General features: G+C 38.7%; 1 protein-coding gene across 3 annotated transcripts in view; it reads left to right on the forward strand.

Annotated features, from left to right (window-relative positions):
• Window positions 1-25,188, forward strand: part of ARHGAP15 (Rho GTPase activating protein 15) — a 618,973-nt gene extending 593,785 nt beyond the window's left edge. For 2 of the 3 annotated variants that reach the window (XM_082465102.1, XM_082465103.1), the window contains one exon: window positions 21,099-23,249. In XM_082465102.1, the coding sequence (XP_082321228.1) occupies window positions 21,099-21,282 (184 nt within the window). In that variant the 3' untranslated portion in view covers window positions 21,283-23,249. Of the gene's footprint in view, window positions 1-21,098 lie in introns of all 3 variants that reach the window. The other variant, XM_082465104.1, reaches the window with a different exon arrangement.
• The last annotated feature ends 316 nt before the right edge of the window (window positions 25,189-25,504 follow it).

Genomic DNA, 25,504 nt, shown 5'->3' on the forward strand with positions numbered 1-25,504 from the left:
CTCCTGCCAGGAAAGCAAGGGGCCTGGGGCTCTTACCCGGGCTGGGGTTAAGTGAGCTGGGACTGGGGTAAGGAGGGGGAAAGGCTGGCTCAAAGCTCTGGGTACAGAGATGAGGGCTAGCTGATTGGGAATTAAAGAGACCCAGGACTTGGGGGAAAGAATAGGAAACAGAGGAACCAGTGAGGTATGAGAAGGACAGAGGGATAACAATGTAAGAAGAGTTCATATTCTGCACTCAGAGGACCTGGCTTTAAATCTTGGCACAACCGTTTCTGTGTGACACAGGACAACCTCCATGAGCCTCAGGTTTTTCATCTTTAATATGGGGATAATAATAGTACCTATCTCATAAAGCTGTTGTCGGGAAAAAATAAGATGATGCGTTTGAGTGGCACAAGGCAAGGATTGAACAAACATTAGCTCCTTTATCAGAGAGAGGATGGCTTGCCAGACAGCGCTTGAGGTTTAGAAAAATAGGGGCAGAGACTTCGACTGAAGGGCCTGATACCTTGGTCATGAGTAGCGATCTTCCTGCTGACCACGTCTATCTGTCTTAGACTGACGTCGCCATGTCGTTCCTGCAAATATGGCTCATACCCTGGCTGTAGCCTTTTAAAAACTACTTTGCCAACTTGTGTTGCTTAGCTTTTTGTGATCTCGGTACTGACTGTTTCTTGTAGCTTCCCTCTGCCCCTAGAGCCATGCTCTGGGCTGCACCAGCTTCTGTCTGATCTAGCTGGCTTCACCTCACTCCTAATGTACCAATGCCTCATTCCCTCTGTCCCAGCGGTTTGCCAGATCTTTCAGCTTGGTGTTGAACATATCAAGGGAATATCTGGTCAGAGGAATGCCAGTAAAACATTACTTCAGCCAATTGAAGAGAAAATTCCAAATTGTAGGTTAGAGAAAATTTAAAGCAAGAAAAGTTGGAGCAAGGAAAAGAAAGAAAATAAAGTTCTTAATAGGAAGACTTAGATGTTTTCCCTGCCTGCAGGAAAAAAAAAAAAAAAAAAAAGCTTTCATTGAGAATATAATAAACCAATAGATTCAGAAAGAAAATATAAACAAAAGATCTTAAAGGGCAACATTAAAAAATGCCAAATTAACCAGGTCATTTCGTTGCTTAAGATACTCGGTACATAAATTAACCACCTCTGGAAACTTCATTAGCAGCCCCATCACCACAATTGTACGTACAACTAACTCACAGTTATTTGATGTATGATATTCCCTTGGGAGCTAGAAGGAATAAATCCAGCTTGCAAAGAAGCCGAACTTACTTTTAGGGTGGGGCTTAGGTCCTGAGAAAATCTTGCTTAACACATGGGTGGCAAGAAATAATACAAAAGGAGAAACTTGGGGAGGCCAACTTTGTATCATTAGTTAAGAACAGTTATGTATTGTATATGTATCCAACATAAACACTTGGCTAAGGATGTTATTCTACTGACAGTGTTTGCCTTTCCTTATGGTCATCAGCTGGTGACTACTGCTACTTGGCTGCGAAGCACTTCATCCATAAAGAAAAGCACCATAAGTAATAATGAGTGTGAGTTTGTGTTCGTTGCAAAGCAAGAATTCAGCTTCAACAAGAGTTTTTTTTTATCCAATTGAAATGAATCAAACTGTTTAACCTAACTGGGCTTCTATAAATCAGGAGTGTTGTCATATTAGTAATCCTCCTAGATAAGGCATTGCAATGAGGCGCCATGCAAGAGTACAAATGTCTAAACACAAAATGGATAGATTCCATTGACCCTCTTCTATTCCGCAGCCTTGTACATCTTCCCTCTATTATCACTATATTCAATAAAATGACCACTTAACAACTGACATTAGTAGATCTTTTTAACCATAGAGAGACTGTATTTTTCCTTTCTATGACTTTCTCTTCAGTATTCATATACAACCAGAGAAAGGTCTGATCTTTTGATGATTATAAGTTAATAAAATATAGGGGTGGGGTGGGTAATGTACATCCATTGGGAACTGGGTTTTTTAAAATACATATTATAAATATTGAGTAGTTTCTTTTAAAAAATGAAGCAGGTATATATGTTCTAATTTGAAAGGACTACCAATTTATATCTTTTGTATATATTTCCTTAAATCTCTTTCAGATAGTTATCTTTGAAATTTAACTCATATCTATCTAAATTCACTCTTTGTCTACTTTGACACCTCTATGCAGCTACAATTTTCCCTTTTTTTTTCTATACTCACTTAAGGGCAACTTGGTTCAAATGCCCCCAACAGCTTGCCTCTCAAGTTTCCAGATTCTTTCTCATCCAGGAAGGCTTTGTAATACTTCTATAGATGTATCTGATTTCCTTTCAAAATTACTTTTGCCCTGAATGGCACATTCCTGGCACATACACCACCATTCTCCATCCAAATCCCATGTGGACATTATTGATTGGTCACATCACTCTTTCAACTTCAGGGTCCTTCCCCACAGAGCAGACAGCCACCATCAGCCAGGTAAAGCAAACCTGTGTGTCATCTCTGCCAGAGCGGGTCTGTTGGTCCATTGCCACCATTCTTTTATAGGTGTTATGAAAACAAAAATGCAGACTACAGACACACCCTTATGCTTCCAAGAGAACAGGAGGCTCGTGTCTGTTTCCTTAAAAATTCCCAGTGTCTGCCTTTTTGTTTCATTCTTTATTTTAATAAATAAATGTATGTCTTATAGTAAAAATATACATACATACCCTTTATAAAATGTCAATTATATTTAAAGCATGTACACATATACCTAAGATATTATTACAACCCCTTAAATTTTAGGGTTTCCTTATTTTGCAGCGGAGGACTATGCTTTCCATGTGTTTCCGAGCGTGTCAACTTTCCTTACAAATCATTTCAAATTTGAGGAAGAAAAGAGCTTAAGCTTTTTTTAAGTGTTAAATTGTTCAACAAGGAAATTAGAACTCTTCCAGCCCGACTGTCTGATTTTCCAAAAGAGGAGACTGAGGCTGAGGAAGGCTAAGTGAATCCCCAAAGTACTACATGCAATAAAAAGTGGAGCCAGGGGAGGAAACCAGGCTTTCTGTTTCTTTGTACACATTGATCTTCTACATCGATTAAAATTGTGTGCATTTACGAGACTAAAGCTTCCTCACTGAATCACCTTTTTCTCCAGGTTCCTATGGTGTGCTGGGTCAGTAAACCTCAGGGATGTCTACACAATTCTCTAGGTCAGTGAGATGGATTCTTTCTCATTTGGATGATGTAGACATTTCTGTGAGGAAGCAAGACTGCTCAGCACAAACCTCATAACTCCTGCATTCTATTTTTGACACCTTAACCTAAAGTAATTTCACACTACCTCATAAAACCTTTGAAAACGGAGCATCCAAGGATGATATTTTACACTTACTGAATTCTCTTTTCCAAAAAAAAATACCTCTAAATGTTACATAAGATTGCTGTATTTCCAAATTCAATTCTCCAGCCATCCTCTGTAATTTTTTTTCAAAAGAAGTAAAACAAGAAGACATGGGAAAGGAGAAAGGGAGAGGATTGACATGGAAAAGGACTCAAGGGTTTCACGGATGATCTTGACTTCCCTCCTGGACTTAAGAGACAGAAGCTAACAAGAGTGGCTGTGGGTTTCCCTGGTGGAACAGTGGTTAAGAATCTGCCTGCCAATGCAGGGGACACGGGTTCGAGCCCTGGTCCGGGAAGATCCCACATGCCGCAGAGCAACTAAGCCCGTGCGCCACAACTACTGAGCCTGCGCTCTAGAGACCGCGAGCCACAACTACTGAGCCTGCGTGCTGCAACTACTGAAGCCCGCGTGCCTAGAGCCTGTGCTCCACAACAAGAGAAGCCACCGCAAGGAGAAGCCCACGCACCGCAGAGAAGAGTAGCCCCCACTCGCCGCAACTAGAGAAAGCATGCGCAGAGCCACAAAGACCCAACACAGCAAAAAATAAATTAATTAATTAAAAAAAAAGAGAAAGGAGTAGCTGTGGACAGCTTTGCCCTGACTGCAGATAGAAAAGTATAAGGGAGTACCTCATTTTTGTTCAGTTCAGCTCACTTTCTGCTTGCGCAAAACACATCTGGGTGAGGAAAAATTTAACCTGCCAGTGACCTATAAAGCAAAATCAATTTGTAATAACAGGAAGGTATAGAATACCCAAATTTCCTACTGCAATGAAAATAGGAGTAAAGTAGAAGGTAACACATCACCTAAACTCAAAGATTTTGCAATCTAATTGAGGGAGATAAAACATATGTGCATGAAATAACTTAGAGATCAAAATAAACCGTCAACAATAATGTAATACAATCTGAATGTTTAAATGCCAAGAAAGCAAATAACGAAGTGATCAGAATATGATTCTTAAAGGCTTCCTCATAGAAACAAACTTAAATATGCTTTTCGATACGGTGACTGACATACAGTGCAAAGCCATTCAGATGTGTGTGCCCGTAAGGATAGACAAACAGGGAAATGGACCTCTGGACCCTGAATTAATGCAATCTGCTTTCGTTATCTTTTTTTTTTTTTTTTTTTACTTTTTTTTAATCAATAGATTTTACTTTCTCAGAACAGATTTAAGTTTACAGAAAACTGAGCAGAAAGTACAGAGAGTTTTCATATGCTATCTAGCCCCACACACCCCCAAACACACATGCAGAATCTCCTCTATTATTAACATCTTGCATTAGTGTGGGACATCTGTTGCAACTGATGAGCCAACATCAATACATTATTATTAACTAAAGTCCATAGTTTACATTAAGGTTCACTCTTGCTGTATATTTATATAGATTTTGACGAATATATAATGACATATATCCACCATTATAGTATCATACAGAATAGATCTACTGCCCTAAAAATCCTCTGTGCTCTGCCCAGTCATTCCTCCCTCTCCCCTAACTCCTGGAAACCACTGATCTTTCATTATCTCCAGAGTTTTGCCTTTTCCAGAATGTCAGATACTTGAAATCATACAGGCTTTTCAGACCGGCCTCTTTCACTTAGCAACATACATTTAAAATTCGTCCACATTTTTTCATGGTTTGATAGCTCATTCCTTTTTTTTTTTTTAATTTTTTAAATTTTTATTTATTTTATTTTTGGCTGTGTTGAGTCTTCGCTGGTGTGCCCAGGCTTTCTCTCTTTGCAGCGAGCGGGGGCTACTCTTCGTTGTGGTGCGTGGGCTTCTCACTGCGGTGGCTTCTCTTGTTGCGGAGCACGGGCTCTAGGCACGCAGGCTTCAGTAGTTGTGGCACATAGGCTTAGTAGTTGTGGCTCGCGGGCTCTAGAGTGCAGGCTCAGTAGTTGTGGTGCACAGGCTTAGTTGCTCCGCGGCATGTGGGATCTTCCCGGACCAGGGCTCGAACCCGTGTCCCCTGCATTGGCAGGCAGATTCTTAACCACTGCGCCACCAGGGAAGCCCCCTCATTCCTTTTTATCAGCAAATAATATTCCATTATCCCACAGTGTGGACATCCCATAGTTTGTTTATCCATTCACCCATTGAAGGACATTCATAATCTTTTTGGATTTAAAAACAAAGTTTTTTCAACTTAAGTTTTTTAACCAGTGCATTACTCAGGTAGGAAATACAGTTCTCAGAACACATATTCTTTTCACCTTGAGACTTCGTTGTCTAGGGGCGTATCTTGTCATTTTCTATAACATGATAGTAGGTCATCATTTCTCTCCTTATACTTGCGAGTCATGGGCCACCTCACCCTTTTGCTTTCATTCTTTGGTAATGTGCAAGCAAAGCATTTTAAAATATATAACCAAAAGATGAGAGTTACAAAATTAAGTTCTGAATTTTTAAACTGAACATGGTTATTATCAAACATCTATTGGGGTTTATGTCTTTTCCTTTCCTCTAGAACTACAAAGATGTTTTGTCTTCACAGCAAATCAGACTATAAATCTAAATTTGAAATTATGCCTTTTTCTCTCTTCTTTAGTCACAGTGTTAATTATATCCAAAGAAACAATTTTATGACTTTTTCAAAAGTGATATCCCAGGCTGTTGTTGATTCTCTAAATGGAGCCAAATGTCACCTGGCATACCTGTGTCTTCCTTTTTGACACCAAATAACATTGATAACCAAATTACTCTAGCAATAATAATTTGAAAAGCCTCCCCCACCTGCCATTTGAAGGAGATTTTCAATGAAAGCCATTTATTTGGCTCCATAATTATGTATACATTGTTGATTTTAAGACAGCACACAGGAGGCTTTGCCAGAAAAATTTAAAAGTTCAAGTAGAAAAAATAATCACAATATCTTTCTGTCATTTGCTGCTTGTATTTGTTTCCTTAAAATGCACAGCTAAATGCTCTCTACACACAGATATCACTTGGTAGGCGGGGTGTATCTTATTACTGGGCTATTTTCCAGTACATTTGGCATAGTTAAGGTAAAGTGTATTAACTTTCTCTCAAAATAAAGATGAAAACGGAGTTGTAGCAGTTGTGAATGCTTCAGCCATTGTCAGGAAGTTAAGAACTGACAGGAGGTCCAAATAATCAACTCTGCCTGGTGCATATACTGTAGTTTTCCCCTGGGATATCCGGTCTAATCCTACAATGTATCTGACTGGCATGAATGTAGAATTACTTTCAATAAAGATTTTATTTCAAGCTTGGATGATTTCCCCCAAAACATCTTGTCACTAAGGCAAAGTATATCATAGAATATCTGATTTTTTTTCCCTCCAAGTCAGCTTTTGAGGGTGAAAAATACACATTTCAACTCAAGTACTCAACTCAGGTCAATTCGCTGTAAAAATCACATTTTAACATATCTAGACTGATTAAAGATTTGCTGCGTTAAAGAAATCGGGGAGCTGTCAAGTAGAACTTACCCTGAAGTCTGCAAATGTAAAGAATAAGTAACACATTTGCTCATCTACAATTTTCACCCCCCTGCAGTAACCTCCACGCAAAGAGCAAGCAGGACGGATGCCTCCACAAGCTAACACCGAGCTTCTAGAATATTTGTCTTTTTGCAAGTAAGGAACATTTAAAAGTCACACCTTCCAATAAGTATAAGATTGGTTCCAGGCTATAGGAGAAATATGAATGGCCTGGTCACGATCACACTAAAAACAATCTTCATTTCTCTATTTATCCTTCTCTCTGTCTTTATCCTGTTCTCTTCCTTCCTGATGCCAGATTAAGTCAGCACGTCAGGATAGGGGAACCGTCAGTAGCAGTACACTACTCTATTTTGAATTCACTGCTGTGTTTCACTTGGTGCTTGCTTACATTATTTCAGCCTTGGTGTCACTTTATTTAATTTATGCTTGGTTCATATACACTTAAAAATATCTTAGGTTACCTGTAGTCTCACCCCTTACTCACTAAAAGCACACAAATCACATGGTTTAGTTCTAGTGGGATAGAAGTAATTTTTTAATATTTAATAATTATAGCACATTATACAATGTTTTAAATTCAAAATCCCTCTTATCTCTATTATTATACTTTATGACTAACATATAATATTATGATAAAATGTATGTGCAAGAATGAAAACTCAGCCTGGATAACAGCATATGAAACTTGAGAGAGGCACAAAAAGATCTAGATTTGGGTCATAACAGGTGATTACAGAGGTGTGTGCTGAACGATAGACTCATGAGTTAGCCTGATGTCCATATGTACAAGGACAGGTGCAGAAACTGGCACGATTTATTTCTCCACCACACTACAGATTATAAATTCATGTGTGTAAAAGCAAAACAAGTAGTTTCTATCTGTAAGCCAAGTATTATAAACATTTTGAAGGGGTTTGCATTTCTGCAGATACATCAAGCATTTTACCTAAAATAGAATTTGATGGTCAGATTTTAGATGGCCAAGAAAAATGGTGTCATTATCTTTAACGTCAACCATCCATAGTATCAACCAGATAAAAATTACATTTTATTCTAAACTCCTCTCACCCGTTTTGTTCAAACTGGGTACATGTTAGAAACTCATTGTCAGATAATACATGGGAAGGAAAGGCACCCTGCACAGTTACAGGCCCTTAACTAGCTCTCAAGAAATATTATCTCTGTTCATCTCCACCTTCATGTTCTCGGAGTAGGTATGAAACTCAGGTGTGCCAGAAATGTAAATATTGTGCCGCAATTGAAACTAATTTCCCCTGTGAGCCCTATTCTTCTAAATGATTTCAATTTAGTCAGTTCAGAGTGTCTTCTAGACACTTCTAGACATTTTCCCGGGTCCTTTCTAGTTCTGGAGGGCTACGTATGGCCTAAGCATTTGGTGGGGGGCAGGGAGAGCATCCGTTTATACAGTATTTCAATAAGTATTTACTGAGCACCTAGTACTATGAGCCAAACACTAATCTGGGTCTAGGAGTACAGCACTAAACAAGAACAGATAAAGTCCTGGTCCTTAAGATGTTTACATTCTACTAGAGAAAGGTAGTAAACCAGATAAGCAGGGTAGAAAGTGTCTGGCTTTTGTCACCTGTCCTGGCTTGTCTTCATTTCCTTCTGGTTTTCTGTCATCATCCCCAACTTCCAATTCGAGGTCTTGGTTTCAGTCACTGGTCAGACAGACACTGTGGAGTTATCTTATGCCACCTTTGCGTAGATACACCATGCAGTAATTTGTCTTTATTCCTGATACATTGAACATGAGGAAGTCTGGAGTTTTTTTATACCCCTAGGTTTTCCCCAAGGAGGGGAATATGGGTCTATCTGATCTCAGAATCCTCAAACCTTCCAACAGCCTGCATCCCCAGGGAAGGGGGATAAGAAGGACTCAGGATTGAGCCGCATTCACGGGACCTCACCAAAGTCTCAGCTCTCTTCTTAGCTCTCTTTCTACCGATCCAGAGAAATCTTTCTCTTGTCTGGCAGCAGGGTAGCCTGGCTCTTCATCTACCTTCCAATCTATTGGTTAAGCCATCACTGCAACTCTGAATCCAGGGCACTGAAGCCCAGTCCTTTTCAAGTCAAATGCCCTAGCTTACAAAAATCCAAAGCACTTTCTCTGCTTTTCTGTTGTACCATCCCTCCACTGAGGACAAAATGCTGCTGATTGAATCTTGGAGAAAAGAAAGAGGCATAAGGAAGGGTGGGGAAGAAACCTCGGTTATTATATATTATCCCACCTCATCTCTAACGAAAGTTTGACTTTCCCAGAATGTTCATTCTTTCGTCATTAATCTGGAAGCCCAAACCAAACCACACTTTAAATGTCATTCACTTTGCCATTCAATACGGGAATCTGGAACATCTCTGAATGCCTCCTGATGGGGAACTTATGTTCTTTTTATGTGCAGAATATTTAATAACCTTGATAGATAGTCCCCCTATTTTTCGAGTATACATTTGGAAAAATCTATACCAAATATTAATAATAGTAATATCTAAGTGATGGAATTATCAGGGATTTTTAGTTTCTATTTTGACTCATCTACATTTTCTAAATTTTCTAAAATAACTGTGAATCTTTTGAAGGAGCCTAGTCTATTTTCATAACTCCAATTCGTCGTATGGAGGTGAAATTCGTCTCTGGGCCAATTCCAGGAACTGGATTTACTAGAGGAAAGTAGACTTTTTCTTCCATATCATGGCTTTTTGCTTTCAGTCATCATGGCTTCCCTAATTGTTCCTTTTTCCAAACCAAAACACCATCAGTCCCTGCCCTGGGTCACTGAGGAGCCTTCACTCTGCTTCACACATTCACCCTGGAGCCTCTATTAGTGCAGCCTCTCAGAGTCAAGTCACTGTGAAAAACATCTAAAGCTTATTTTTCCTCAGAAAGTAAAATTAAGTGTGGACGAATGAATGCTGACACCCAAACTACAACTGATTCTCTTTCAGCTATTCTGGGACCTTTTAAATAAGGAAACAATTTTCTAGAAAACTGCTGAAGATTTGATAGATGCCCTTAGTGGAATAGCTGTTCTCTTCACCTATGTGAAAAGAAATTAAAAAAAAAAAAAAAGAGGTTGATGAATCCTGACTTTGCATATTGATAGTATTCCTGTTAGTTTTATCCAACACCACAAGGCAAATATTTAAGTTCTATATTTTCCACTAATGTCTCATAATTAGGTGCCTTATTCTGCTTGGCCTAATTAATGTTGATCCACTCACAGCCCCCAATGTTCTATATAAAATGTTACCAGCACATACTAGTGTTTTAACTGCCTTATTGGACAAATTCCAAGTAAAGAATAATAAACAGGCTTTTTTTTTTTTTTCTTTTCTAAAAATACTCCCAACATGTAATACATTTCCTAGCCTTTCTCCCCTAAATCCAGGGCAATGTCCTCCCAGGATGGTGATATTATCCATGGTTATTGGTAGATCAACAGAGCTCAGGGAATAAAAATTAAGACTTGTTTTACTGCTGACATGGTCAAATGTGAATGGCTAAAACCATTTTAAAGCTTAAGAGAAAACAGCTAAGGGAAACCATAGCTGAAACTCTCAACCAATCTCCACAAATAGTGCATTTCTTTTCACAGTGAGAAGTGAATGCTCTCAGAAGTTTAAAACACTGTGTGAATCTGGAGAAAAAGACAATATGTATTAATTTGGTTTTTCTTCCACCTGAACACCCTTCTCATCCCTATAAATATATCCTTGGATGTGAGTTAGGTGATTAAAAAATCAAAATATGTCACCCAAGACTTGTGCCGACTTTCTGACTCACTTCTCTTCCACGTCTGCCTCAGGCCTCAGGCCTCGACATTAAGAAACCCCTTGATTTCAAACCCAAAATTCTTTTTTTTTAATTTTATTTATTTATTTATTTATATTTATGGCTGTGTTAGGTCTTCGTTTCTGTGTGAGGGCTTTCTCTAGTTGCGGCAAGCGGGGGCCACTCTTCATCGCGGTGCGCGGGCCTCTCACTATCGCGGCCTCTCTTGTTGCGGAGCACAGGCTTCCAGACGCGCAGGCTCAGTAATTGTGGCTCACGGGCCTAGTTGCTCCGCGGCATGTGGGATCTTCCCAGACCAGGGCTCGAACCCGTGTCCCCTGCATTGGCAGGCAGATTCTCAACCACTGCGCCACCAGGGAAGCCCCCAAAATTCTTGAATCTTAGTTATTTGTGGAAAGAATATCTATCTCCCAGAGTAATAAAGATCTGCATCTTCATCTAGGTGCTACTGCCACTTTACATGACTTTGATCAAATTATTCAATCTTTCTCAGGCTCCTTTTGTCCATCTGAAAATTTTCCTTCCCATCTGAAAAAGAAAAAAATGGGAAGATTCCTAATGTATATTAAAGTTATCATGATTTAAACAGCAAAGTGCTAGTTCAGAATACACACAGAAATCATCCACAGAGTAAAAATACCAGGTGTGTGTGTCTGTGAGTTGTAAGAAGGTAGCATCACAAATCAATGGAGAATGGCAATTTATTCAAGAAATGTGGTTGGGGGAATCAGCTAGCTTTTGAAGAAAAAGAAGATTGAGATTACCATCACATTTCAAACAGTAAAATATACTGAGATGAATTAGAGGATATGAAATGAAATCATTTTTTAAAACTAGGAAAAAATATTAATGACATTTATCTGATTTATTTAAATGGATGAATTTTATAATAACAAAAACAATGATAGAAATTCCAAAAGAAATAGTGCTAGATATGACCACACAACATTTAAATAAACAAAATTAGGGAAAAAAAGAATTGGGAGAATATAAGTACAACAAAAGTAATGAAGTATTACGCATCTTAATACATAAAAAACTCACAAATCTATATGTACAAGGATGTTCATTGTAGCATTGTCTGTAATAGCAAAAAATTAGAAGCAACCTAAAAGTCCATCAGCAGGGGAATGGTTAAATAAATTATTTCCGTATTATGAAATATAACAGCATTTTTTTAAAGGGTGAGGTATTTTTATATGTACTGACTTGGAAAGATTCCCATGATATATAGTTAAGGGGGGAAAAAGCAAATTGTACCATATTATGTATTTTTTATCTCATTCTTTTTTAAAAAGAAAAAATATATATATAGATAGGTAGATGGATAGATAGAAAAACATCCAGAAGGAACACCCATCTGTTAATTATAGTTATCATGAAGGAGTTTGACTAGAAAACCGAGTATTTTACCTTTTTATTCTACATACTCCTGATTAGCACACTGTTAAAGACTACGTGTTAGTTTTGTTATACAAAATAAGTAAATGGATTAAGTAAACAAATAAAATGATATGCTCTCAATAGGAAAAAGGCAGGTGATATGAACAATTGTTCACAGAAGAAAAAATCCACATGGTTGTTTTTTTTTTAACTTCTTCCCCATTTCCTAACTTCAAAGAATCCTAAATTCAAACAATGACAATCATTTTTCACCTATCAAGTTAGCAATTATTTTAAAAAGAATAAAACCAAGTGATAATAATGCTAACAGGACTATGGGTTGTCATGTTACATATCCCACGTTATCATATTTTAAGAAAAGAGAACCCATAACTTAATCTAGCGCGAGTTCTCAAAATGTGGTCCCGGGACCAGTTGTATCATCTCTAGGAACCTGTGACAAATGCATATTCTCAAGTCCTTCCCCAGAGATGCTGAACCAAAAATCTGAAGGTGAAGTTCAGCAACTTGTGTTTCATATGGTTTCCAAATTATTCTCGTGAATGGTAAAGTTTCAGAACCATCGATCTGATTGTTACATTTCTACTATTTCACCCTGAGGCAGGGTTTCTCAACAGCAGCACTATTGACATTTTGGGCTGGATAAATTCTTTGTTTGGGGGAGTGTCCTGTGCATTGTAGAATGTTTAGCGGCATCCTTTGCCTGTACCCACTAGGTACCAGAGCAACTCAACTCCCCCACCCCACCCAGTCATGTCATGACAATCAAAAATGTCTCCAGACATTGCAAATGCCTAATAGGGGGAGTGGGAGTGGGTAGTTGCCCCTATTTGGAAACCACTGCCTAAAGACATACTCCAAAATGTGGAGAAAGAAGAGTGCACAAAAAGATTTTTTAATACATCAATTTCACTTATACTAAGAAATCATAGGGTACAGCCCATTCTGTCCCATATAAGATAATGAGTAAAAAATATATACTACTTATATAAAACATGGGAATTGCTCATGATAGAAGTGAAAAACGTTGAATACAAAATTATATAGAAAGTATTTTCTTGAATATGTATGTAAATAAATTACTTATACATTTATACTAAATGCTGGCAGTGTTAGTCTCTTGCTCAAAACCCAAGGTTGAATTCCCATCACTGTTAGAATTAAGTCCTAAATCCTTACCAAGGCCCATGAGTCCGCCCACAGCATCTCCTACCTTCACTGCCTCACTCTCCTCTTCTCTATTCTTAGAACCACCCAGCCCAACTTCGCCACTGGGGCTTTCTACCTACTTTTCCCTGCCTGGCGTTTTCCTTCCCTTGGTTTGTGCACATAAGCTGGTCTCTGCCCCAGCGTCCCTTCCTTAGAAAGAACTTCTGAGCACCTTGTCTGCCACATGTGCACTTTCCACCTCTCTACACAGTGGAATAATCTGGGGGCTGTATTATCCACAGCCAGCCAGGCTCCACTCATTCTTGGTAAAGAAGAATCTCTGGGGATGGATTCTAGGCCATGAGAAACTTTTAAAAGGCTCCCAGGGTCAGTGGAAGAACCACCACTTCTCTTAGTTTTTCTTGAAGTACCTCAGTGCCTGAAATCACACCGTATACTGATTAGTGTATTGTTTGTTGTCTGGTTCTCCCACTAGATTGTATGCTGCACATGGGCAGGGACTTTGTTTTACTCACTGCACCATCCTCAACATCCAGAACAGCATCAGGCACCTAGCAGGTGTTGAGTAATAGCAGGTCTACCGAGTAACAGATTTTTATGAATGAATAATGGGTACCTTGAGTTACTGTTTACAGTTGCTGGTGTGGTTTTTTCTTTACTATACTTTACTAAATTTTCAAATTCTAATAGAATGTATTACTTTATAATCATAACAAAAGAAATTAAAGCTGATTTTTAAGTCTACCTTTGAAAATTGTGATATATTTGAAGCACAGTGATTAGCACATAAAAGATATTCAACAAATAGTAACTACTGTTAGTGTTCCTTTTGATATTATCTACTATGTAAGGGCTTTGGCTATGATATCCCATTTTACCCATGGCTGTTATCACCTTATAGAATACATATTCCAACCAGAAATAAGCCATTTTGAAGTCTATGGGCTAGTCACTTTTTTAATTTTATCACTCCTCCTATCTTATTGTTCTGAATATTGCTTTAAAGATACATTAGACTCTCCCTGTAATGGCCAACCAATATAAATATGAAACAAGGGAATAACTGAAAATGTTTCAGTCTTTTGCAATGAAATCAATGCAAAGAGGGTACTCAATAAATGCAAAGAATAAGGCCATGTTACCTGTGAATGTGTGACTGCCATATAAAGTACCTTTTCCATGATGTGCTTTGAAAGAATTACATACACATAGCTTTAAAGATAATTTAAAAGCAAAAATGTCAGAATATAGCAGTAATTCCCTTTTAGGAGGATAGTTTTTTTGCTTACTTTGGAAAACAATAATAATATGATATTTAAGTATAAAATTGAAGATTTTACAATTAGTTTAAATCAATTAATTTATAAATTTGCATATAAAAAAATGACTGAATCACCAGTGAATGACCACCTTGAAATACATTAGTATTAAATGCAAAAACATTTGTGAATGCTCTTCTGCTTTTGCAATATTTGAAAAATGTTCTAACATACAGCCATGACTTTAAGGGAGAAGGTAGAATTCCTGCTAAGTCCCCAATCTTTAAAAAAAAATAAAAAGGCCAGTGTAGACAGCAGTATAGTTTGTGCAGATTGAGAGTAGGCAAGCATATGGTTAGCATGGACCCCCCCCCCGCAAAGTAGTTATAGCACATAGGAAACATAAGTTGAGCACATTGAAAATTTATTCTATTTTTAACAGCCTCTCTTCACTGAAATGGTCAAAGTCACAATTAACATTTCACATACAGTGGATGAGCTGTATTTTGCAAGTGTGACCTGATGGCAAAAGTACGTTTACCACCGCGCTTTCCCCATTCAAGTTAAACCATCCTAAAGTTATGTGTGTTGGAAAATCACAGCAATCCAGAGATAGGGAAGGGAATATTTTTAGTACACCTCCAATAACCTGAGGCTTCTTCTGCAGGCAATTATGTGGCTTTCTACTTCCTTTCCAAGTCACTATGGTAACAGCAAAGCACAAACTTAAAAGGAAGTTTGCATCCATATATCTGTTTGGAGCTGGACTGTTATTAAATGCTTTGGTCTTATTAATTCAGCATTAATTTTTAGTTTTATAGTAAATCTCTCTTTCATTTTGAATCATTTGGCTGTGATTTTAAGCAACGAAGAAATTCCTTTGAGTTAGCAATTCAGCTCACTTTTGGAAAAACTTACCCAGCATAAGGCTCTGAGGACTTTTTTTTGTCTGGGGTCCAGCATCTATAGCTCTGGATTATAGATTGTTTCTAAAATAATCTAAAATTGATGGATCAGTGCTCCGTCCATTTGGGCCCAACAAAAAGTAGCGCTGGCATTTCTTCTCCTTCTTATGCTGTAAACTGTATATCACCTTTTTGATCTCTTGCCAGAAAAATGAATTCTTACCCACTTCAAGATTTTATAAACTTGAATTTACTTAGCGGTATAAGAGTTTCTTTTAAAATGAACACATATCAAGTGCTATTCTGTGAACAAATTCATAAAATCATAATTATTTTTGTCAGGCTATTTTAAACTAAGCAGTGTTCATAAATAGCCTTTTTCAAAAGAGTTGCAGTTTGGGGTCTTTTTCCTATTAGTCAAGCATTCACAGGCACTAAACTTTGAGCTCTTCATGTTGCTGCAAATCACGTATCTTTGCTATAAGGATTTCTTGGGAGTAATCTAATGGTGAGTAAACAAACATGTAGAAGAATTTCCAAATATTGATCTAAGATCTAAATGTTTTTGCACCTTCTTACCATCCATCAATTTACTGTATGGTAATCTCTCAACCATGTCTCTGCTCTCACCTTTCTCATTCAGACGTGGTCTTTTGCCTTTTGGCCTTTGTTTTGTCCTAAAAAGGGAGTTTCTTTCATTTCTTTGCTGAAAACAGGTTAAATTGTAGCTCAAAATTTACAACACTGTCATGGAGTTTAAGGCCAGATGAAATCTAAGCCCTACCAGAGGGGTGGAACTTGCCAGAAATGACCACAATCTGACCTCTTTGAATTAGCTGCTACGGAGTTCTGAAGCCTGGGTGGCATAGGAGGGTAAGATTCGTAATGTTTCAGACTCAGTAGATCCTTAGCAAAGCACACGAGAAGTAACATTTCTTATCGTATGCTCCTCATTGTCTCTCAAGAAAGAGGATCCACAACGTGCAAGTAAGTTAGGGAACACAAGAGTTACACAAAGATGAACAGGGTTAGTTTTCTGCAGGACTTGTCAGAGCCTTTATTATGCTATTGTGCATTGTAAATTTCCAAGAAAGAAGAATGGCATATAATTTTCTCCAAAACTTTTCTTGCTCCAGATTGCTATTTTTGTGAAGTATGTCACAGAGATGGTGTTTTGCAGAACTCACTTTAGTGAAAGCTGTCTTGGAAATACTGCCAAACCCATAGTAAAAATGTATTTGGTTTCTGAATCAGATCCTCCCCTCCAATAATACAACTCAACTGCATTTTAAGCTACTGGAAGTACAACTTACTGTTTCTGAGAGTTTTCCATCTTACATACTAGATTGCATTTTTTTCCATGCAGGGCTTTTATTTCTTTCAATAGCCTCTATTTCTCCTCTACATATGTTTTACTAGTTGAAGTCTTCAGAAATAATGACACTTGCAATGCCCAGCTAGTCCCCACAGTGAGAATGGAAATTATGATACCCATTGATCTGAGGTAAAAAACTGAGATTTGAATAATTTTGTAGGATTGTATTCTAGCTATATTTTGACATTGTGGTTGACTACTTATGTGGTCCTAAATCAACCACTTAACTATTTAAGAGTCTGTTGAGGTACAGAGGAGGTAAGTTCACATTTGAATAATGAAGTCTATAACAGCATGAATACATCCATAACATCATGAATACATTTTCCAGACATCCCCAGTTTGGAAGCCTTCTTTGCTAGAAATATCTATCACCTCTCTTTACTATAAAGGGGTTTAATCTAATGTGAATGTTGATGTGAGACTATTTTTGCCTATCTACATGAATCATATAATTCGGTAGTTGGTGACTTCGACCCCAAAATAGTCTTCACCCTCAGCGTCTTTTCTAACCTAAAGATTGATTGATTTCTCAATATACCAACTACTGGTTGGTTGATATTCAGAACATAAATTGCCAATGAAATACACACACACACACACACACACACAAGCACACGTTTTGTAACAGAGAATAGGCAAGAAAGCATGCATTCTGTATAATACACATCCACATTTTCTTAACATTCTTTCTTAACTACATTTGATTTTTCTAAAAGTTATTGCAAGTAACTTAATTTTCCCAACTTGGAAAAAATTCCAAGCTGCTAAGAAAATTTAACCTGCAGTGATGCAAATATAACAAGAATACAAGACTAAATGTTATTTGGTAAAATCTACTTGTAACAAGATTACTTGAAAGCACCCATTAGTTAAAACTGGTTTTATTAAAGTCACATGGAGAGTGTGCAGAGAAATGGACACAAATAACACGGGTTGAGATGGCATGAATGTTCCACACTTGCACACGCAGAAGAGCTCGAAGTGAACACTTGTCCGTGGGAAATTTAGGAAACTGAGGAATTGGCAGAAATCCATTACAGGAGCCCTCACCCATGATCCACTGGCCAGGAGACAGAATCCTTTCCCTGAGGGGGCTCTGACAGCCCGCTGCAGCCTCCTACTCTTCACTCCGTTGAAACTCAGCCTTGGTTTCCTCTAGATTTGGTCCTGCTCTGGATTCTCAGATCAGGACTTTTGCTGAGCAGGAAAAATATAAAGAACACTGGGAAAATTTAAAAGTAATCTAGTCCCATTTCAGCCTTCTTTTTCTCCTCTCACAGCTCGAGTGCCACCAGCTATATCTTTCCTGTATGCCCTGGAGACCCCTCCAGTCACCCCAGTTCCTCCAGATACCCTAGACCTCTTCCAGCTTCTACCCCCATAATCTCCAATAATGACAGCCACGGCTGTCCCCTCCAATAATCAGCTCTTGGACGTCCCTTGATTTCTAGCCTCACCTTGAGTTTGACACAATTCTGGCTCCCAGCTACCCCAAATCTCATTGTTCCTGCTATCGACTGAAATTATAGCCATTATTAACTAGGAAACTATATCTCCCATCATCAATCTGTCTTGAGGTCACCCCTTTCCACTTTCAGTCTCCCTGGACTCCAGGTCCTCATGTTCTTCTTCTACCCTGTTGGCCCTATATCAGCCATTCACCTTCATACTTGAATAGGCTTTTGCTTTTAATTTTACCTTCTTCATGCCCCGTGCCTTCTGAGCCCTGTTCTCTGCTAGATAGTTCTTATCAGCTTAGACCTTTGCTACCTATGGGTAATGTTTTTAAAGCAACTTTTACCTAATAGATAATTAATTGATCAGTTATGTTATCTCTCTCCATATTTGTTTAACAAATTTTTTAATTATTATTGTGGCGTAGTCAATGAATGAGTTAGTATCCCAAAAAGGTATTACTTTAAATCCAAAAGAGAAAAACTGTCTTCCTTCACAATGAATCATACAAGTGATTTTTATAATCAAGAGGTCTGGGAGAGGCTCAAGAGAGACTTTAAGCCACGGGAAATAGGTGTGTTAAAGAGAAGCAAAGCCCCACTCCATTTGTGCCTACTCTAGGTTAGGAGAGTGTTTTAAAATCATTCTACAGACTTTTGGTAAATGTAGTAGCAAAGTGGCACAGTTTCTTACATTCCAAAGGAAACTCTAAACTTAAAGTCTCTGATAACTCACTGATACTTTAAATGTGAGAATCCCTTCCAGAAATGTAGTCATGCCAACATTACTCACAGGTACAAATGCTTTCCATTTGAAGGAGAAGAAAAGTGAAAATGGGAGACAGAATATCTTGAATATTTAGTCCAAGTTTAAGAGTCATTTTTCCCACAATAAATCCATTGTAACCAGGCTGTCAATCACAATGCTACTGGGAGGAATAAAACTCCAGACCCTCTTATGGAAGGACCTATAACCATGTGGAGGATGGTAGAGTAACAAGTCAGCCCAGTTATTAAGCATAGGAGCCATAACACACCCCAGGGCAATGATGTTTCCACGGGAGCTGCAGCCCACCTGCCTGGGTCTGAGCCTCAGCTCTGTGTGATATCAGGCACTTCGCCGCTCTTGGCCTCAGTCTTCTCATTTGTCAAAAGGGCTTAAATAATAGATACTACCTCATGGGATTGTTATGAGGATTAAATGAGACCAAAAAATTGCTTAGAATAAAATCAACTATATTTCAATTTAAAAATTAAATTAAATAAAACATAAATAATAGGGACTTCCCTGGCGGTCCAGTGGTTAGGACTCCGCGCTTCCACTACGGAACAGGGGTGCGGGTTTCATCCCTGGTCAGGGAACTAAGATCCCGCATGCTGCTGTGGCCAATACATACATACATACATACATGCATAAAATTGCTTAGAATAATACTTGATTTTGCTTGGTTACTACTGATATTGATCAGGTCAAGGACATCTTGCTGACATCTTGTGGGGAGTCACAAAGTGAAGGCTTTGGCCCTTCTCAGTCTCTTTCAGGAAAGAGAAGGCATGGGCTCTTGGTCACAGAAATGGTATGTCAGAGATCTGGGTTTGTGGAGGGATGGAAAGAGAGCAAGTCTTCCTTCCTCCTGCCTCCTCTGAGTGGGGACTAGGTAGGCCCACACAGACCAAACACAGAGTCCGCTAGAGCTCAACCAGTGCCCCAGTGGGCTCTGAGACCGGATGCCCCACTGCCTTGCAGTAAAGTGTTCTTTTGCCCCACTTTATTCTCTGAGCTTATATTTCCCTTGGGTCGGGGTTCTGGAGGAATGCAGAGTACAGTATTTCTTAGCACCCTGTCCTTCCATGTGCTCTCCCTATTTCCCTAACATCACTAAAACCTAATTTTAATATAAAACCAAGGAGGTTTCAATGGTGAGAATAAGCATTATTTTTTTTTTATTTTAAAGTCTCAATTGATAGGAGGGAGCTTTATTTTCTTTTTAAGAGTCCCGTGTTGAAGCAGGCAAGACGTTACCAGTAATAAAACCACATCCTAATGTTTCATTGGTATTCCAGCTCTCCACAGTCCTCACATAAGCAAACATTTCTTTGATTCCAGTGGGACTCTTTTCCTGTGCAAATGCTACAGGCTTCTGCATTTTATTGAGATGTGAGCTAAATTGAGTAAAATGGGTGGGGACACTTAGAATTTTGTTATACACCTAAATGTCCCAGAACCGACCCTCTCTACAAAACATGTTGCAATTAGCATTTGTCAGGAATACTTTACTCATGCTAATCACTAAAAACTTAATTATTTTTTCGGTCCTTCCATCATGAATTATGTATCTATTGTTCTATTTTTTGTGTGTTTGGCTTCTTATATATTCTGTGCATGTCTCACCTGTTTCCTCCATTGACTATAACCACTTCACAGGTTGAATCTTGTTAATGCTCCACAGTAATTTTTGTCATTTTTGCTAATTTATTCATTCATTCATTCCACAAACATTTATTAAGCACCCACAGTGGCCAGGTATTATGGGGATAGAATTCTCCCCCCAAAAGTCATAGGTTCTATTTCCATACAGTAAAGCACACAGAGTAGAAGATTAAATAATGCTGTGGTATAGTTGTTTTTCTGGAACCTGAATTTTTTTTTTTTGTTTTTTTTTTTTTGCTTGTGTTGCATTCTGTGTTTTGCCAAAGCCAATCACTGCCCTTATTCTCCTTCTTTAAGTTGAAATTTAAGGAAGAAAAAGGATTCAAGAGCACAGAACTTTATAATTCAAAAGTAGCCACAATTTTATTCCAACTCCAATGGGTCTTTTTTTTCTCTCTCTCTCTCTCCATAGGATAGTGGCCAAAGCATCCAAGAACCTCATGTCCACACAAAGCCTAGGGATTGTATTTGGACCCACCCTTCTGCGAGCTGAAAACGAGACGGGGAACATGGCGGTGCACATGGTGTACCAGAACCAGATCGCCGAGCTCATGCTGAGCGAGTACAGTGAGATCTTTGGCTCGGAGGAAGACTGACAGACAAGATGAGTTACTATGTTCACATCTGCCTCGATGCCTAATATTTTTACATTTCTGTAAACATATTTCTGAAATATTTTTTTCCTTTCAAGCGACAGATGCCTCATTTTGTGAAAACTTAATGATGATTTTGTGTTTAAGTTCCAAACATTTGAATAAAATAGTTGACAATATTTGCCTATATGTGTTCTACATTAACCCCTTCAGTGTTGTGCCTTCCAGCACTTCTAGGCATACATTATGCATGCTTCATGCTATAAAATAGTGTGCGGAGGACAGCACAGATCCAAAAATAACCTTAATTCGACTCCCGGGCATTGGATGTGTGGTTGTGTATGTGTAGAGTGAGTGTGAGTGTGAGTGTGATTGAGAGTGTGGGTATGTGTCCACACAGGTGAGCCTCTTCCCTACCCTGGCTGCCTCAGGCCTCTGCCCATACGCCCACGGGTACACGAGTAGAACCAAAAGAGGGGAGAAGGCAGAAGTGAATACTTTTTAAATAGAACAAAGGAAATCAGAATCTCAACGAAAATAGACGTATTTCCTCTTTCAAGAACCTTTTCGTTAAGTGTAAATCTAGTCTAGCTATCCTTGGTGCTAGATGCTGAAATTTACAAATACACGTTGAATGGCATTTTTTCTGAAGAAAAATGGCAGTTCAAAACATTTGCCATTGGATATGTTTTTTTTACATATACTATTTGCAGTCCCATAAACACACTGTCTTATAAATTAGAAGCAAAATTAGTGCCCTGCAATTTTGATCTTTATATTATACAGGAATTGCATGACTGCTCATTTTTAATGTTAACATCCATTTTGAATCTTCATCAAACTGTATATCTTCCTTTTCCCTGGCTATGTCATTTTATGTAGAATTTTTATTATGCTTCTGAGGATGCTTTATTGGTGAATTACATTAAATCCATCTAGAAAGAACCTTTTTTTAAAAAGGTTTTTTTCATATGCCCTAAGGATTACTTGACTGGACTTGGATTGCTTTATCCATTTGATGGTTAATTTCAGTTGTCATGGATAAACAAAAGGGTAACTGTCTAGAATATATCAAACATTGTTTTATTTTGAAAACTGTGTTCTAGCTGAACACATCTCATAGCCGGTTTTGTGAAATTATTCTGCTGATAAAAATGTAGACTTATGTTTGACAGCTTTTTAATCAAATTCAAACGGAATAAATAAAGCTAATCCAGTGCGATAAAGAGTAAGTCTAGTTATCGATTTGTTCATAAAATGAAAAATAAAGCTTGTAAATAAAACACGTGAAGCACGGATCCAAGAGCAAACATTTAGAGCAATAAGGAGCTCAGAGGCCTGAGCTGTCTGCGTGGATGGGGTATATGGTGGAGAGAGAGCGGCTGCTCGAGAGACAGCCAGATGTGCACGCAGCTCCAGCATCCACGGAGCGGCCCGAGGAAGGAGAGGTTTCCCTTACCCCTGTCGAATGTCTTCATCTTGGCAATGGTGCCAGTAAGTTGGCTGATGGCCAAGAACACAAGCGACCACAATAAATGCTGAAGTGTGGTTTCATGGAGTGGGACATATACAAATACCACAAAGCCAAGGAAAGTCACATGAGGCAGAACCCCATGATCTAAAGTTGCTGGTAGCAATGAGCTAACAGACTTGCAGCTTTAAGCTCTTCTTTTATTCAGAGTTGTGCTTGTGCCTTTCAGAAAAACATGGAGACACGAAACAAGAGTTTCTGGCATTCAGGTCCTCCTCGTTTCCATGACATTTCATATTCTTAATTTGGTCTTCTCCAAGACTTTCATTACTTCTTAGTAGTCTCCGGGTTTAAAATCTTATCCCTTCCCGTGTCCATCTTTAACGTAATTCTGGGAGCAACAGCCAGAGAGGTGAAGCAGTAGCAGCCACAGAGAAGTGGCACTACCTTCTCTGAGCAGGGGCTCACAGCCCCGTGCCTCTGCTGCTTTCCAGAGGTATGATCTTCAAAAGCAGCAGCCTCTTGATTTCCAATCTGATGGGATTTAGCCTTATTCAAACCCCAGCTGCGTCCTGTCCCTGCCTGCTAAGGGCATTTAATCAAAGACTGTGTTTCCTCTCTGGAAGAAGACCATTCCAAGGTGCCGAGCCAAAGCGCCCATCACAGGATCTGATTTATACACGCTAAAGACGTAAAAAAATTTACGCCGAAAGGTCATTAGATGCCATAACATCTCAGAGACAACGATGATGCTCATAACCGTTGCAAGTTTAAAAGCCAAGGTTGTAGGTATACTAGGTTGCCTCACTGAGGGGTTAGATTTGATAAAACTGATCAACATTCTCCATCAAGAAGACATTTAAAGACAATGAGCATTTCTTAATCACCTTATTTGATACAGGCGCAAGTCTAGACTCTGCTGATCGAATACAAAGTAAGGCAGATATTACTGCACTAGGCAGTTTCACAGTCCAGTAAGGGAAACAGTCACCGAAGGATTAGTTACCGTTCAATACCAGATCAGGCGGTCAGCCCTCTTAGTGACCACGTAGCCCCAGGGTTTAGCACCTCTACACAGAGATGCTCAAAAAGTATTTTTTCCAGTTTTATTCATCAGAAAGTATTTTTGAATGGGTGAATGAGCAGAAGCTAGTACAGAGATGTTAAAGTTCAGTGGTTGACAAAGAACCAAAAAACAGATTGTGCCTGGGAGAGTCAGGTGAAGCTTCACTAGGAAGGTAATCCTTTCAATCTAGCCTTGACCAATGAGTAAAATTAACCAAAGGAAAATGTAGAAGACACGCTAGGGAGCAGGAATGGCATGAACAGAGTCGTGAAAGACCTAACCTCTCCAAGGAAAAGTAAGAAGCTCATGTGAAGCACATGCCTGGCAATTTTGGAGAATAGAGTTGGAGTCAGATACAGGACGTGATAAAATATTTAGATTTTATCCTGTAGGCAAAAGAGATCCAATGGAGGTTGTAAAATGAGAAACTTTGTTTCTTAGAAAGAGAATCTCCAAATTCACCAGTGGGCAGAAGAAAACAAGGTACTTGGAGGACACTGGCATTTTCTCGTGTGTGTGCTTATATGTGTGTGTGTACAGCTTTTAACGTTTTCTAGGAATGCAAGAGATAATCTTGTATTCTTAGAAGCATTTGTATATTATGATGAGCAAATGTTTTAAAGAAATCATAACCTTAACATAATGGAAGTCCAAAGCAGTCTCCCTGGAAAATCAGGCTAGTTAGCATGTCCCATTGCAGCATGGCTTTACCTCCCAGGACGCGGGAGCTTGCCCCTCTTTCCTACTCACACACAGAGCTTCTTGGAGACGGTATTTATTCCATCTTATATGTTGCGGGTCTGACTTTACTTAGCATGTGCCATATGACAGGATCACCATGCCACAGCTAGTAACTGAAAGCCATGTGATAGTTCTGTCTCTCCAATTAGAAAACAAAGGATCCAATTAAGAGAAATTAGAAAAGCTGTTAAAAGGGAACAATCACTTGCCACTGGTGCTGTCCTTACAGTTTAACACAGCTAGAAATTGACCTGTACTTCTCTTTTCCACATTTATTTTTTGTGAATTATAAGTTAATCACCCCGTCAATTCCTAATTAAAAGGTCCCGCAAAGATTTTCTGCCCAAAGGACTGTCACTAAGAGTTCTGGGTCAAATTGCTCTGTTGTCAAAAATGAGAAATAAAACCAAAACAATATCAACTCTCTCCTGGGAAACTCAAATCTTAATATGAAAAAAAAAATAAATAAACCAACAAAAAAGAAAAGACTTTCTTCAAACATAATAATCACATATTATTTCCTCAATTAAAATGTTTCATCTCATCTTTAGAAGATAGGTGGATCTTTTTCTTTTTCTTCAAACCAAGGGTTGCAAACTAAAATGCTTACTAGGGCCAGGCAGTAATGTAAATAAGTTGTAAAGAAGAGCAGACAATGTATTAGGATGTGGTAGCACCTGGGGAGAACTCAAGCTCCACCCCTGGACAGAAGTGCCGGCTTCTTCTCGGCCCAAGCTGATGTTGCTTATATGGGCACATGGGCACAATGTTGCCAGACCTTCAGATCTTTCATGAAAAGCCAGAAACTCAGAAACTTATGTGAAACCTGATTTTTAAGGGCACATAATAAAACGTATCTAAGCTGACTCAGCCCGAGGACATCCATTTTTTTTCAACACAGTGTTGTCAAACCTTCCGATGTTGCAAAGCCAGCTCCCCAGAAAATG

Source organism: Balaenoptera physalus (assembly GCF_965194825.1).
Source record: "Balaenoptera physalus genome assembly, chromosome: 6".
NCBI lineage: Eukaryota > Metazoa > Chordata > Mammalia > Artiodactyla > Balaenopteridae > Balaenoptera > Balaenoptera physalus.